Source organism: Eumetopias jubatus, unplaced genomic scaffold (genome assembly GCF_037043125.1).
Source record: "Eumetopias jubatus isolate StellerSeaLion01/CBP00866 unplaced genomic scaffold, mEumJub1_p1.0 scaffold_7, whole genome shotgun sequence".
In the NCBI taxonomy this organism is placed as follows: Eukaryota; Metazoa; Chordata; class Mammalia; order Carnivora; family Otariidae; genus Eumetopias; species Eumetopias jubatus.
In genome coordinates, this window is record NW_028274813.1 from 115,867,749 (window position 1) to 115,884,137 (window position 16,389).

A 16,389-nucleotide genomic window follows, 5' to 3' on the forward strand; every position below is an offset into this window, starting at 1 on the left:
TGATCGCTGCTGCCATGTTTTGGGCTTGAAAAGGAAAGGCTGTCTCTGCTTGTGCTGCCTGGGCAGACTTCCTGGGCTTAAGGATTTCCTTAAGTGCTTCAAGAGAAGCTCATCCTGGGTCTGAATCAGGAGCCCACAGCACAAGCCTGTTAGCTTTAGCCCTTCCTGCTCTGTTCTCAGATTGATAAGTCTAGCACAACAGCCTCAAGACACACACACACACACACACACACACACACAGTTAGCTAAGCCTCTCTCTCTCTGTACCACTTACCTCTGTTTCTTGGATCATGCTTGGGCTGGGATTTTCTTTTCAGAGCTGTCAGAATGCACTTCCTAACCCCCACCACAAGATCCTGGCTGGCATCCCCAGCTCTGTTTGCATAGCTCTCTCCTGTGCAAGCAGGGCCAGGCAGAGGCCAGCAATGGCTTCCCAGGTAGCATGAAGCTTGCTGAGGAGTCCCAGCCAGAATGCAGGGCCTGCTGCTGCCAGACCCCCATTCCAATGAGTGGCCCTTACAGAGAAATGGGGCTGGGATGATGGAAAGCATTCATTAGGCCTCATACTGGGAGGGGACTTAGGGTCCTACAAGTATATGGAAGCCAGATCCAGCAGGAGAAGACTTAGGAGCATCAGAACCAGTGAGCTAACCACACACTCATACCTAATACTGTTTTTCACATTATGGTCACAGACACGTCTCACTTGCTGCTCATCTAAACCCTGAAGGCTGCCATCTGTCTCTTTTTTTTTTTTTTCTTTCAATTCCAGCATAGTTAACATACAGTGTTCTATTAGTTTCAGGTGTACAATATAGCGATTCAGTAATTCTACACATTCCTTGGTGCTCATCATGATAGGGTACTCTTAATCCCCTTCACCTATCTCCCCATCCCCCCACCCATTTCCCCTCTGGTAACAGTTTGTTCTGTATAGTTGAGAGTCTGTTTTTGGTTTGTCTTTTTTTTTTTCTTTGCTCATTTGTTTTCTTTCTTAAATTCCACATATGAGTATTTGTCTTTCTCTGACTGACTTCTTTAATAATTTTTTTAAAAGATGTATTTATTTATTTGAGAGAGAGAGAGGGAGAACATGAGCAGGGCAGGGAAAGGTGTCCCTCTGACTGACTCCTTGCATTTAGCATTATACCCTCTAGATCCATCCACATTTTTGCAAATGGCAATATTTCATTATTTTTATGGCTGAGTAATATTCCATTGTATATATACACCACATCTTCTTTATCCATTCATCTGTTGATGGACATGCAGGCTACTTCCCTAAGTTAGCTATTGTAAATAATGCTGCAGGGGCGCCTGGGTGGCTCAGTTGGTTAAGCGACTGCCTTCGGCTCAGGTCATGATCCTGGAGTCCCGGGATCGAGTCCCACATCGGGCTCCCTGCTCAGCAGGGAGTCTGCTTCTCCCTCTGACCCTCTTCCCTCTCGTGCTCTCTATCTCTCATTCTCTCTCTCTCTGAAATAAATAAATAAAATCTTTAAAAAAATAATAATAATGCTGCAATAAACATATGGGTGCATATATCTTTTTGAATTAGTGTTTTTGTCTTTTTTGGCTAAATACCCACCAGTGGAATTACTGGATCATATGGTAATTCTATTTAATATTTTGAGGAACCTCCATACTGTTTTCCAGAGTGGCTGCACCAGTTTGCATTCCCACCAACACTGCAAAAGGATTCCCCTTTCTCTACATCCTTGCCCACACTTGTTATTTCTTGTGTTTTTGATTTTAGTCATTCTGACAGGTGTGAGGTGATATCTCTTTGTGGTTTTGGTTTGCATTTCCCTGATGATGAGTGATTATGAGCATCTTTTCATGTGTCTGTTGGCCATTCAGGTCTCTTCTTTGGAGAAATGTCTATTCGTGTCTTCTGCCCATTTTTAATTGGATTATTTGGGTTTTGGGTGTTGAGTTGTATAAGTTTGGTTTTTGGTTTTTTTTTTAGAGAGAGCACACGTGCGAACGGGAGTGGGGGTGGGGCAGAGGGAGAAGGAGAGAGAGAGAATCTTAAGCAGGCTCCATGCCCAGCAAGGAGCCCAAAGCGGGGTTCAGTCTCAGGACCCTGAAATCATGACCCAAGCCAAAATCAAGAGTCAGACATTTAACTGACTGTGCCACCCAGGCGCCTCTATAAGTTCTTTATACATTTTGGATACTAACCCCTTATGTCATTTGCGTATATCTGCTCCCATTCTGTAGGTTGTCTTCTGGTTTTGTTGATTGTTTCCTTTGCTGTGCAGAATACCTATCCCTATTTTATAGAAAGAACCCTGAGGCTCAAATTGGTTAACTGACCAGAGCTAGCCTTAGAGCCCAGGGCTACCCAACAGCAAGCACTCTTGAGCCTGTAGATGTGTGGCTTATAGCCACCAAGAGACAATTGATCCCCAATCAACTCTGAAATAGACCTGGTTAGCAAGGCTAGTCTTTCTAATGAAACATTGTTCTGGCCAGGGGCAATGAGAAATCAGTTAGCGCTCTGCTATGGGCTGAGTTGTGTCCCCCAAAATTCATATTTTGTACCTTAACCCCCCAATGTGACTGTACTTGGAGATAAATGAGGCCATAAGGGTGGGGTCTTAATGAGGTAGGATTGGTGGCCTTGTAAGACTAGGAAGAGAGCTCTCTCTTTTCGTGTGCACTCAGTGAGGCAAGGACTCATGGAGGTGTTGGTCTGTACACCAGGAAGAGAGCACTCATCGACCATGCTGGCACCCTGATCTTAGACTTTCAGGCTCCAGAACTGTAAGAAAATAAATTTCCGTTATTTAAGCTACCCAGTCTATGGTATTTCGTTATGGCAGCCTGAACAGACTAAAACAGGCTGGTATTTGAATCTGGGAGTTTCTCTCCACCTAAAGTTCCTCCACCGATTGGCCCTGAAGGTCCAACACACCTTCTCAGTGCAGCCTTCCACATTCACCTAAGGAGTAACCCTTCTCTCCCACAAGGTCCCCTAATCCTTTGTCCTTTCCTGTCTGATGAGCCAGTCTCCTTTGTATTAGTCTATCATTTGTGTACATGCCTCCGCTCCCCGAGAACTAAAGCATGGATTCTCTCTGTGTTCCTATAGCACTGAGCACAGGAGGCACTCACTAAATGTCCACTGAATTTAGAGTTCTCTCCTGGCTCTCTCTCACTGCACCAAGTTATACTTCACCTATACTCTCGACTTTGTAGAACGCACAAAGATTGGAGCTGGTGAGTGGCCAGAGGTCGGCAGATGAAAGAATCAGCACATCCACTTGTCTGGTCCAGATTCCTTTAAAAAAAATTTTTTTTTTTTTACTAGATTCCTTCTTAACACAGCATTCAGATCCTCCTGGCCCTCCACCAGGCTGTAGCACACATTGGCAGCATGTAACTTTCCTTCTTTTAAAGCCCCTTCTTCCCAGAACTGTTGATAGTTCCAAAACGGAGAGGGAGTCGGGGGGGGGGGGGGTCCCTCCCCCTCCCCCTCCTTCATTCCCCCAATCCCTTGTCAATTATACTGAAGAAAAAAGCGGTGAATACCAGGGCATTTGGGTAAAAGATGTCCTTCCTTGATGATGGAATTATGCCCGCTGGCCTCTGCTGAGAAGACCAGAGGAGGGACCCGTGCTGCATATAGTACTCTCTTATGTTCTAGCACAGCCAAATAGTTTCTGTATGATTTGTCTTAAATTCAAAGTCTAGGAATCTAATTTTGAGTGAGAAGGAATATATTTAAGGATCCAAAACCCTTGGTCATATTCTCTCTTTATTTGGGTACTGGTGACACAGGCATATTCACTTTATAAAAATTGAGCGATTCACTTGAGAGGTGCATGTATGTTATACTTTGGTGAAAAGTTTACTTTTGAAAAAATTCTCCACCTCGAAACCCAGAGAAATTGAACCATTTTCCCAGGGTTATACTGCGAGTTGGTGCCCAGAGTAAAGGCAGGAACCCAGGCCTCCCAGCTCTTTAGTTAGTACCTATTTTAAGATTGCACCTAAGAGCAAGCGGAAAGTTCAATTTCAATTTCTTTTGATCTGAATGTTGCTGGAAATTCCCCTTGTTTCCTTGGAGCCCTGCTCTGCATCTGGAAGTGGACATCATATTGGAGAGGGGGGGTCTTCTCATTATTATGGACCCATACCAACTCCCTACATGCTATCTAACTGATGACTATGACCCCCAAAGAAATCTACAGCCAGGCGCCTCCTTTCTCTTGGGGCACTTGTCTGGAAAGGAGCTCTGTGGGAAGCCCCCATGGGGATGTGTTGGCCTGTGTGCCCTGAAAGGAAGGGCAGGTGGCCTAGCCAGGCTCAGGGTGGTGCTCACCTTAGGCCTTATCAGCAGCTGCTTGTCTGGAGAAAGGTGACAGACCAATAGTTACTGACTTAGCTATAGCTCCACCTGGAAGGCATAGAGAGAGAAAACATCATTGTAAATCTGAGATTTTTCTTAGCTATTTCCATTTCATTCATTCACCAAGACTTTCATATTCCACGATGACTCTCTATTGACTTTGGAAAGCTTGAGCAGCTCATGGTGACACTTGACCACCCCAAGGCCTGGGAGCCAATGATTGGATGAAATAAACCTGAGCCCTGCCCTCAGGCCCTGATCTGTCCACAGCCTCTCAGGCAACTCTGTCCAGGTGCACAAGGCCCTGGGTGGCAAGGTGATGCTCTCCGTGCCCCAGCCTTGCTTCCCTGCCCCTGTGGGAAGTGCTGAGCCTACTGCAGCTGACCACTCCGCTGTGCTCATTGACAGCAAAATGCCACCCCCCTGTACCAAAAGCCCCCCTGAATTACCCAGGAGTGGTCTCGCCCACCAAGTCTCAGTGCTACAGGTTGGCCCCCTCCTAGACTTCCTAAGCCTATCTTCCCACAATGTCTGAAATGTGGTTCTAAGGACAGTGCTGACGAGATGTCCCACTGGCTCACAGCCCAGCCAGGGGGTGTGGCTCTTAGCACCCCTGGCAGACCCCTTAACCTGTACCCTGATTAAGTTCTATCCTGGGTTATCCTGTGGGTAGAACACCCTACCCAAGGTGACCAAACTTCCTACATCCATTTGTGTCTTCTGCACCACAGGGACTTAAAAGTAGTGGCCTCTGGCAGGTCGTCTCACCACACTGCTTGTGACCTCTGTAAACTCACTCCTTCAACAAGCAAGGAAGAGCCAGCTCCATTCCTGTATGGGAATGACAGACCCCTGAGGGGCTCTCCTGCAGCCCAGTGAGGGTCAGGGGTCCAGGGGGAGGAAGTTCTCGTTAAGCTTGCACGTTCTGTGCTCATTTACCAGGAACCAGCAGTTGTCTTCAAGTTACCATTGTGCCTGTGCCAGCCAGACTGACCGGTTTAATATCTTTGCAATTAGTGAATCTTCCAATAATAGCATTTTAACAATGAAGTTCCAAAGAAAAAAACTTCCGCTTCATTTTTGGACAAGGGGGAAAAGAGACTTGGAATAATGGTATCATTATAAATTCTAAAGTGGTGGTCATTTGGCTGTGCTACAAAATTTGTAGCTAATAATTAAAATAAAGCTTTAAGTAAATGCTTTATCAGTAAAATAGATGATGGGACATATTTTTCTCAGCCAGTGGTCAGAAATGGCAGCACATAGCCATGTGCTGAATTGTCACACTGTGAGTCTTTAAAATTCCTGCTGGATTTGAAGGTATTAACAAGTCCCTATCAACATTCTCTAAAGGTTTTTGATGTCATTTTAGCTATTGAACTAAAATATGTGAACTATTACTTTGTTGATTTTGTTCTTAAACCAAACTGCATTATCATCTGAGAGTGTGTTCTTAAAGTATTGTTAAAAGTACTTTGAAAACTTGTAAATCCCTGTAATTTATGTTTCTCCTGCCTCTGCTGTTTCATTCTGTCCTTCTGGTTTTAATTTGAATGCAGTCCTGTCTGGGTGTGTACCTGTAAAATTATGTTTTTCCAAGTACAATTTACAGTCCTGACCTTAGATTTTACAGTGTTCCTAACTTTCTGTGAGCTTCCTCTTATACCAAGAAGTGGGCTTTGGGTCACCCAGCTCTTTCGTATTAGAACCGTCTAATCAAGGTTACTTGAAACAGACCTGATTTTGACATTTCTTAGTTTATCATGTAGGCCTAGGGAGTAAATTAGGAGGGCTTCCCTGCAAGCCCATTAATTGCATTGCCCCATTTCTTAAAATGTACACAGTTGTAAACCTAGACTGCTTCAAGACAAGAGTCTCATTTATCTAAACAATTCTCCTTTTAGACTCAATGGCACTGATGGAAACACAGATAAGGAGTTTGGATCAGAGGAAGGATCTTTTGGAGCCTGTGCTTGCTGAAACTTCCCACTCCCCTTACAGTCAGTCCCCTTTTCTTTCCAAGGGCTCATCTGCATACTGAAGAGGTCTGTCAGGAGCTAGGTTAGGGAAGGACTGCAGCGGGCTGAGGCTAGGTAAGAGAGGGCATCTTTCTTCTGAGCGAGCTCTTTGCAGGTTTCAGGGCATAGGGCTGCTCCGCTTTAAGGGGAATGGGGGCAGGCGCTTGTTAAAGCAGTGTGCATCTTGAATCCATTTCAGAGGTATCCTCTCCCCATGGCAGCCTTGCTCTTCACTGTGGAGTATAAATGGCTGCAGAACTTTGGGGATCTTTTCCTTAAGTTAGGAAATGAGATTTCTTTACTTTCTGTTCCTTTCAAATATCTCTTAGGAGTTCGGAGTCTCTCTTTCTCTCTCTCTCTCTCTCTCTCTCTCTCTCTCTCTCTCTCCTTACACACCTTCCGCCTGTTCTCCATGGTTCTCCCAGACACTGTTGGGGGATGCAGGAGGAAGGGCGGGCCCAGCTTTCTGGCAGTTGACCTAGGTTCGCTCCTGTTTCAGGTAATTGTACAGTCTGGCCGCCACCCCACGGTGCTGCAGAAGCTCTGCCAGCTGCCCTTCCAGTATTTCAGTGACCCACGGCTGATCAAAGTGCTCTTCCCTTCACTTATCGCTGCTTGTTATAACAACCGTCAGAACAAGATCATTCTGGAGCAAGAGATGAGTTGTGTTTTACTGGCCACGTTCATTCAGGTACCTTCTGTCTTATGCCTGATCCTCTGGCTTTATGTGTAAGCTAATGCAGTTGAAAAGTAAAAGTGAACCAGCTGTTTATTCTTGCCATCCACAGTATCTCTTAAATTTTGCACGTATTTCTGTGCTTGAAAATTAATTTCTAAAATATGAGGGTAGTAAAACTGGGGTTGAGTGTTGTATAACTTCTACGTGGAGGATTTCAAGAAAAGGATATTTTTTCAGTTGACAAAATGGTAAACCCACACCAAGGAAATGTTTTTAAAAAGATGTCCAGACTTCTTTAAGGCTTTAGCATTTACATTCATCTAGCTTTTAGTCTAGCTACAGGGAATAGATAAGGATTGCAGAAGAAAGATCAAGTAAAACTTCAGTTGATTTGTAAGTTTTTAAATAAGTATGATTCATACGCACATGTGTGTATGTGTAATAAAACCCTGTTATATTGCTTTGTAAAAAGCTCTAACGCTTGTAAGAATGGCCTTATATTTTTCTGATCCAGCTCAAGTCTATAGGATGGGAATCAGAATTAGCGCTGTAGCAAAGTAAAGCAATGTTTCCACATCTAAATTAACTCAGTCAACTAACAATAGAAAATCAAGTGGGCTATTCTTTAACAGTTGCTAATAGTTAATCCTGAATTGCTGAAAATCTTCCATTTTCTTTGAAACGTTCTACCATAAAAACCAGTGTGTTTTTGTTCCATGACATACATGTGATTAACAGACTGTTTTCTGTTCGTAATAATGAAACAGAAAGCAGAGCTCTGTATTAGTGTTGTTCCTTATTCTGGCTAATATACGTATATCACTGTTGAAAGGATGCGATCCTGCCCAGCTGGTTGGGATGGCTAAAGACTCAAGCTTTCTTCACCTTAGATAGCAGTTAGTGGTTTACATTTTTTAAACTATCCTCTATTAGGTGATCAGTTAATAAACACAACTAGATCAGTTGTGTTTAGAAATGTCTACTTTCAGCTTAGTTGTTCTCTTTGAATCTGGGTTCTATTTTCTGAAAATTTTGTCAAAGCTATCCAGATCCACAGGTAGGGTATGGATTTTTTTTTTTTAAATCTTATGGTTAAATTAAAATCTTAAGTCTTGCATAACCATCATACCAACATTTAAGAATTTTCATATTCTTAAAGACTTATGATTAAAAATTAAATAGAAAATACAGTATAGAGGATTTTTAAGACTGTGATCTTAAAATTCATTCTCTTATTCAACAGGTAATTTTTGAGTGCCTCTGGTGTACTGGGCACTGCTCTAGGCACTGGGAATACAGCAATCAAAAAAACAGATAAAAATTCCTGCCTTTATAGATCTTTCATTAAAGTAGGGAGAGTCAAAAAAACAAAAATAAGTCAAACAAATAGCATGTCCGATGGCGTTAAGCGCTGTGCAGAAAAGGAAGGCAGGGAAGAGGGATGGGGACCACCAGGGGGGTGATGGGCAGAGAGGCCTCACCCAAGACAGTGATGGTTGAGCAAGGACAGTCTTGCTTCTGTACCAACTTAGTCCCTTACATTTTCAGCTGCTTGGAAAATAATTTATAAAAATACAAATGATATCAGAATCTAAAGTAAAGAACATACATATTAGTTGTTTTCATCTCGTATTGTTCTTAAAGTATTTCTGACACACACTGAAATGTAATTTAATGTAACACATTTAACATACGTTTGGACACACAGTTTGTACATGTTACAGAAATTTCTTATTTGGGATAGCTTCTTAGATTAGTGAAATTGAATCAGGATTTTTTTCTAAAAGTAATTATTATCAGGGGAAGGAATATATATTAGATTTTAGTTTATAGAATGGTTCTTGGAGGTTCCCCTGTGTTAGATTATTAATAGCCACTAGAAAATGATACTAAAAATAGCCGGTGGTTTGTCATAGGTTTCTGAAAAATTTACATATTATGTACGATATTTTTCACTTTCCATCTAAAAGTAAAATTACTCGACTTTTAGGATTTAGCTGCAGAATATATAAGGGCTTTTAGAATTATGCTTTTTTTAAAACTGTTAAAAACCTGTCAATATTTTAGGATAATAAATCTGGCTAAAGCCTTCAGTTAGCTGAAATAAAGTTGTAGTTTCTACAGTAGGCAGCACCATAGCCCCTGCTGATCTGTAGCAAGACGTGAGTCATCCCTATTTGATTTAAATTAAGAGAACCTGAACATCAGCTTCTTAAGCTTTTATATTTGGGCTCCAAAGTATTCGAATATGCAAAGATAGTTGTCTCAGAATTCAGAAGCATATTTAAAGCTGCCCTCAGCGAAATTCTCTGTTCCTAGCCTTGGTATAAAAACACTTCTCTTGTCTCACACAGGATTTTGTACAGACTCCAGGTCAGGCAGATAACCAGTCTTATCAGCCCAAAGGTACGTCTCTATTGAAATGAAATGCCGTGTGTTTGTTAGCCGAACAGACATGTTGCTAACTCCACCCTCTGGAGCTGTTACAGAAATCAACTTATTACATCACCTAAAACATTTGAGATCCGGATAGCAAGTATATTTCAATGAGTAAAGAAACAAATTTTCTTATCAAGCATGAATGCATCAGAATAGACAGAGAAATCTATGGAAGTAAAAGAAAAGCACAAAACATCTTTATGTAATTTATATTCACCTCATGCAAGATACAATAAATGGTGAATAGTTACTAAAGAGCTGCTTCATAATACAGGAGACAAGCAGATCATTCTACATGGCCTACATTCCCTCACATAAATGCTAAAATCACATCAGTTTGGTGTCCTATCTGTGTTCAGAATAAAATTATTAATGACAGTAGCCCATATTTTCCCTCCTAAATTCAAGTACTTGAATTTTTTTATTGAAAATAAAAAGTATAAAATTGTTTTACTTGGAGAAAAAGCCATCAGATTAGCAAGAGTTCAGGGGCCAAAAGATTTACAAGTTTTTTTTTCTTGTAGTGAACCTGCTGAGGTGTTTCCTGTGATCAGAGCTGGAGATGTAGAATTTTAAAGTGCATTTTTACTTTTTTAAATATTCTATACACACTGTAATTGAGAAGTACAAGTTGCTCTTTGTCTGTCAGGACAGCATCTCTGATTAATGAGACCCTAATACAGATTTTCCCCAATTCTTCCATTAGTGTGATAGTCTTTAAAGTGGTTAGAGGCCCACTCCCAGCCGGACCCTCCAGGGCACCCACTGATTGGCCCTTACATGGAGGGGTGGGGAGTGACCTTGGACACACACACGGGCCCCAATTATCTATAGGGGGCAGGTGTTGAAAAGTATATAGAAAAGAACATAAAGCTGTAACAATATGAAAAAAAGTCATGTTTTATTGATTCAGGAATTCAGAGAAGTAAACAGAAAGCTATGGCCCTTTTCAGAAATTCCAGTCAACATCACTGTCGGTATACTTTGTCTAAGCCAGAATTAGTGTGCAAGTTCAGGTCTGCCCAGATTTCCTCACAGCCTTTTTTTTTTTAAGCTGTTGGAGATTATGTGGGAGAAATCAGTATAATTTGTTACTATTTCTTATAAAACAATGTCTTAAATTTTGAATATATGAAAATGTCTTGAAAAATCTTCTAATGTATTCATTTTTAATTGTACAGCAATTTTTTTTTTTGCCAGTAAGAAGTATAGACATTCTTTTTTCTTCCTTTCTCCTGGCTGTAAGGATGAGTCACTATTTGCTCCATATCTGGCAGGCAGAGTCCCAAGAACTGCCTCTCTGTCTGCTTGGTGGGCTGAGGCCTGTGGGAGTTTCAACTTACTTTCTTTTCCAAGGGCCCATCTTCTCTGACGTCCATGCTTTCCCCAATTACAGTGGGCTTAATCCACAATACAGCAAATGGGGACGTGTTCTCTGCATTTGTCAGAAAGGGTCATCGTTATATTAGTGACAACTCCTGATACGCTTACTTGGTTTAAAAGAAACGATTATGCCACACTAAGTGCCAGTCTGCACTTTGGATGTCTGTTCCCCTTTTGCTTAGATTTAGTCCCCATAAAATGTTTCAAGGCATTTTGAGTTCATGGCCCAGGTGAAGCTCTGCATTGTAAGTGTAAAGTAGCGCCTGGTAGCACCACATTCTTATTGCTAAAGAAGAGTTCTGGTGTTCAAATACTCGCTGCTTGATCACTGCCCAGCAGGAGACTGTTTTCTTTGCCTACATCAATAACCAATAAAGTTCTGACTCATTCCCTCTGCTTTGTCAGATGACTGAATGCCAGATTTGAGTTTTATAAAGTTATACTTAAAATATTTTAAATTAGACTATTTTAGGTGACAAACGTCAAGTTTACATACAGATTTACAATTTCAAGCCTATCTTAAGAATGGAATATCTGTCATTTTATTTTGTTCATACTTATTTTCCCTATTTTCTTATTCTGGAATCCAAAAACAATTTTTTGTAATGTTTTACAGAGGGGTTAATATCTGAATATGTTAGAAGCAATCACAAATAAATTGTGATTAAAATGTGCATATATATATATTATGCTGTAGGTAGGTATAGATCAATTACCTTCTTTATATAAACTTACATCATGGTTTATTTGAAGTGCATGTCTCCATTCTGTAGTCTGATATCAAAATAATTTCAGTTGCTTAAACTTCAAAGAATTTAACTATTTTCTTTTTTTCCTCTCAGGAAAATCCCTTGGTTCCCAAGACTATCTCGAGCTGGCTAACAGATTTCCTCAGGCGGCCTGGGAAGAAGCTCGACAGTTTTTTTTAAAAAAGGAGAAAAAATAAATGACTTGGTTAGTTCTGTATTTGAGCACCCTTGTTAATATTTTAAATTGTTCAAACAAATGTTCTGACTGTTCCGTAAGAAGCTCATTTTCACATGTTTATACCCCGCCCCCGCGCTGTAGATACGGTATATACTTTGCACTATTTATAATGACTGTAGATACTTTAATGTTCTAATTCTGCAAGTTGACTTTATTTCACTTATGCACAATATTTTGGAGTTCAGTAACCTACATCCTATGATAATATATACTTTGCATTTGTAATATGGGTGAAATTAGACAAAATTAGCAAGTCTGTTTTGTTCTTGTAATAAAATAACTTATTCCGTTTGCAGTGGTGACTTTTCTTATTAAGGTAGTACAAATTTGAAAGAAAAATGTTAACTCCAACTCTGGGAGTCTCTTAGTTAAAGACTTGAAGTTAACCTCTAAATTTCCCTTGTTAAGGTGTGGAGTAAAGGTGTTTGTAACACTTGGGTATTCTAATTGCGTAATATGTTTGGGGGGCTATTTGAAATGAGCCGGGAGCATCGTATTCGTTGGTCGGCCCAACTCTTCCGGGCAGACCGTACTGAGAACCTCCCATAGCGTTGGGGAACTGAAATTATTCTCCAGAATAAACATTAGCAATTCAAAAAGATCAGCCATAGTGGATCACGTTGAAGTATGTTCTCAATAATTGTGAAGTGAAGTAACGCGGAAGTAAAAGTAAGAAGGCCACAAGTGTTCTGAGTAAAAGTTGTAACCGACCCTGTGCACCGCTCCCCGTTGAACGTGAGAAGTCAGCCCGGGAGACGTAGACGTTTTCCGATCTCCTGCTCGTCGTTTCTCCACCTTAAGCCGATGGTCAGTGCTAAGCCGTTCACTGAGTGACATCTGTAACAATTTCTGTCAGATAAGGATCAAACACTACCAAGAAAAAAGATGTGGTTGGAAAACAAGTGGCCTGAATATGTGTCAGAGACCAGACTATAGGGAGGTCGGGGGAGGAGGGGGCCGGGACTAGAAAATACGAAAGTTTCATGGGTTTTTAAAAGCAAACTTACTTAACCTACCTAATGTTCAGGACACTTCTTTCTGGAGCTTCACAAAGCTGCTGAGTTACGTGTATGCTGTTTTTACTTCTTTGCAAATCGGGAGAAAATAAAGAGGTCTCAAAAATTCCAACAATCAATCAATCAATGGCGAACTCCCCCCAGTGCGCCGCGACCCCGGCGTCTTCCGCACGTCGGGCCGCCGGGGCCGCTGCCCGGCTGGGGCCCCGACCCCGCGAGTGTCGCCGGGGCAGCTGGGAGGGGGCCACCCGCTCCCGAGCCAGTGGGACCTGCTCTCGGGAAGCCCCTCCCGACAGGACTCGGGCGGTGACCCGGCCGGAGGTGCGGGACCCGGAATCCGGGTCCCCGCCGCGACGCGCGCAGAACCGCGACAAGCCGGGCTGTGCGCCGCGCCCCGAGGCCGAGGGGCTGGGCCCCGGCGCCCGCACCCCCCTCCCGGACCGCTGCCGGGGCTCCTCCGCGGCCCGGGGCGGGGGAGGGGCGCGGGGCGGGGAGCAGGCAGGTGTCGGCGGCCGGCTCTCTCCGCGACCAGCAGCCGCCCGCCCGGGGCGCCCCAACCGGGAGAGGAGTTCCCGAACGCCGCTCCCCCAGCGCGTCTTGGGGCGTGAACGCAGAATCCTTGCAGCAGCTGAAAGGAATAATCAAATATTTATAAGATTTCCTGCAAGACGCTTCACAATAGAATATACTTCTTATCTAGTCGGAAATTTGCCAGAAAGCCATAAATAATTGAGACAGCTGTGATTAACCTCCCAGAAACCATACCAGAATTCGCAATTAAACATTTAATTGAATGGTGTCATTTGCCCCCCTCGTCCGGGAGGGGAGGGGGTTTGATGGAGACGAATGCGGGCTCCGCCCGGCTGGGGAGTTGGCGAGAATCCGGCCTGGAGCTGCGCGGCGCCTCGCGACCCGTACGGTTTCTGCGCGTCTCGAGTTGCCTCTTTTTAGGCGCGTTCCGCGCGGACAGAGTGATTTAAGCTCTAACTCCCCTGAGTTTTACGACTTCTAAACTCTCCAGGGACCGGGGCGGGGGGGGGGGGGGGGCGGGGAGCGCGGCGCGCAGGTGAGAGCGCCGGCACATCTTGTTCCCAGTCTGCGGGGACGAGTGCCACCCACTGGCTTTCTCCTGCGGCCGGGGCCGCATCCCGGGTCTCCCGAGGCTGAGGGGCCACAGGTGGATCACGCTGGGCCCAGGCGAAAGGCCTCTGCTGGGTCCAGCCTGTAAAGCTGACGGTGCGAATGGGCACAGCTGGAGCAAAAGCAACAATTTCGCTCGGGCATCAGAGCCCAGAATCTGAGCCAAATAGGAAAAAGCTGTGACATTTGAGCGCCCAACGCGGTTGCCCAACTGAGTTTCCTGCTCCCGGTGGCAGCTTGCTTTCCGGGGAGCCCGATAGGGCTCGTCGTCATCCTGGACGCTCAACAGGATGTCGCAGCCGCAGCTTCCTGCCCGAAGTTCCGGAGCCTCTCCCTGGCTCCAGACACTCGGGGACCCTGTGACCCCCCCCAACCCCGAACGTCGCCCCCGTTGAACCTAGGTCCGGACTTCACCTCCCGGACCAGCCTTCCCTTTCTTTCTTTCTTCCTTCCTTCCCCAGCTGGGAAAACCACTTGGGTCCTTAATTCCAGAACTCCTTGCCAGCCTTCTAAATTCTTGGTTCTCAATAATCTGGAAAGGGATTACTCCTCACCCTATTCTTCCACTTCTCTCTCCCAGTTCCCACCTCCCCAGCACAAGGGTTCTCCTGCCTTCTGTATTCAAACCACCCCTTTAAATATCCTGTTTCCCAGGAAGGAGATTCTCAGCCTTCCTGAACTGCCCGTCCGCTCTCTCCCTGACTCATTCTCCCCCCGCCAGCGCCTGACCTTGAGGTGCCCTAATCCGAAGGCCCGACTCACCTAGCACTCCTGCCTTTCTGGCCCGATTGCTGCGGGGCCCCAAACTTACTTTATAAATTGAGCCAACCCCAAATCCACATCTGGATCCCGATGTGTATTTCCTTGTGCGCTTTTTCAATAGAAAAACTGCGTTTATCTGCATCGTTCATGCAGGGGCTCTCTCAACAAGGTGCTAGTCTGTAATTGGTCACCCAATCCTCATTATTGCACTGAATCCCAGTATCCTGAGGAGAGTTTACCTTTACATCAATCAGACCCATATTTAAAAGCCTCTAATCTTCCCTACATCAGTTTAATAAACTCTGAATTTCCTGCTTGGAACTTCTCTTCAAATAGTTTATTATTCATTCATTGTTTCCTCTCTCCAGCATGCTGCTATTCAGCTAATTCTCTTGCTCTCTTTGGTGATCATTTGTATGGGAAAACACAGCTAACTAAATGTGTGGCAATGTATGTCCTCCCCTAGGCAGCAGTGGCAGAATCTTAACATTTTCTAGAGAACAATCTTAGATGATGTCTCACTTAAACCCAGTGTTTGCAGCTCTGAGCTTTAAGCCATTCCACATTCAAAATTGAAAGGCTGATTTCTGTTCCACAACCCATTAAATATTAAAGTTCGTTGGGAATACTGCCACAGGGACTCTGAATTTCCCAGAATTGTGCAGCCTTTCAATATGTATTAAATTTTGTGGTATAATGGCCATAAACTTTTCCATCTCTGGGAATCCCTTTCCTGCCTCAATCACATAGGGTTATCCAAATTATTAGATGGTCTTCTGGAAAAAAATATTATTCTAATGTGAATCTAGTTAAATAACTCCCATTTTCCACCTATGGCCCCTTTTTATTGAACTGACTTTTTACCACACAATTGGGTGTCTCACTTTCAAAGTTCAGTAAGCATAAAATACAACATTTGTAATTGTTACAGGTAATTTAATTTACAAGGAAATCCCAACTGTATTACAGAACATGTTTAATGATGGCCTGGGAACCAGTAAAACTGATATTTATTAATGTAACTAACCAACCATAGATCTGACACCTCACCAGTGACCATTGCAATAAGGCTTCAAAGTCAAAGCCTTTCCCTGGTAACCCACATGGGAAACAGTCCTCCCTTTTGGGCAGCTAGCAGCAAACTACAGGAGAAGAGCTTATGATGTTTTATACAGTAATACAGATGGCTTCAGGCATCCTGATACACAGTAACCACTTTTATCTGGGTAATTTCCCAATATTCAAAATCAGCACACTCACAGAAATATCAAAAAGAGGAATTAGATATTTGATCCAAGAATAAGAGTTTACTGTAATTAGCAGATGTTTCCATCCATAGCATTAAAATAGTCTGTCAAAAGCACAAATTCAGAGCTAATTAACAATAAACATTAATGAAATTCTTTACTCAAGAACCTGTTGTTTCCTTTTTAAAAATGACAAAACCCAATAAACTGGATTAATTAGAAGTTTTTAAAATTAAGATTTCTTGGAAGTTTAGCATACTACCCAGTGGCCAGTCAGGAGGTAAGAGGAAATATCTGTATTTCTCTTTGGGAGGAAATGGTCTCAGTTAAGGGAGCGAAGCCTCAAAGAACCTAACCCTGG

At 43.3% G+C, this 16,389-nt stretch overlaps 1 protein-coding gene across 3 annotated transcripts in view; it reads left to right on the forward strand.

The window, feature by feature from the left end:
• Positions 1 to 12,148, forward strand: part of SCAPER (S-phase cyclin A associated protein in the ER) — a 539,336-nt gene extending 527,188 nt beyond the window's left edge. For 2 of the 3 annotated variants that reach the window (XM_028092672.2, XM_028092674.2), the window contains exons 30-32: positions 6,875 to 7,066; positions 9,409 to 9,460; positions 11,719 to 12,148. In XM_028092672.2, coding sequence (XP_027948473.2) covers positions 6,875 to 7,066; positions 9,409 to 9,460; positions 11,719 to 11,822 — 348 coding nt within the window. In that variant the 3' untranslated portion in view covers positions 11,823 to 12,148. The remainder of the gene's footprint in view (positions 1 to 6,874; positions 7,067 to 9,408; positions 9,461 to 11,718) is intronic. The other variant, XM_028092676.2, reaches the window with a different exon arrangement.
• The last annotated feature ends 4,241 nt before the right edge of the window (positions 12,149 to 16,389 follow it).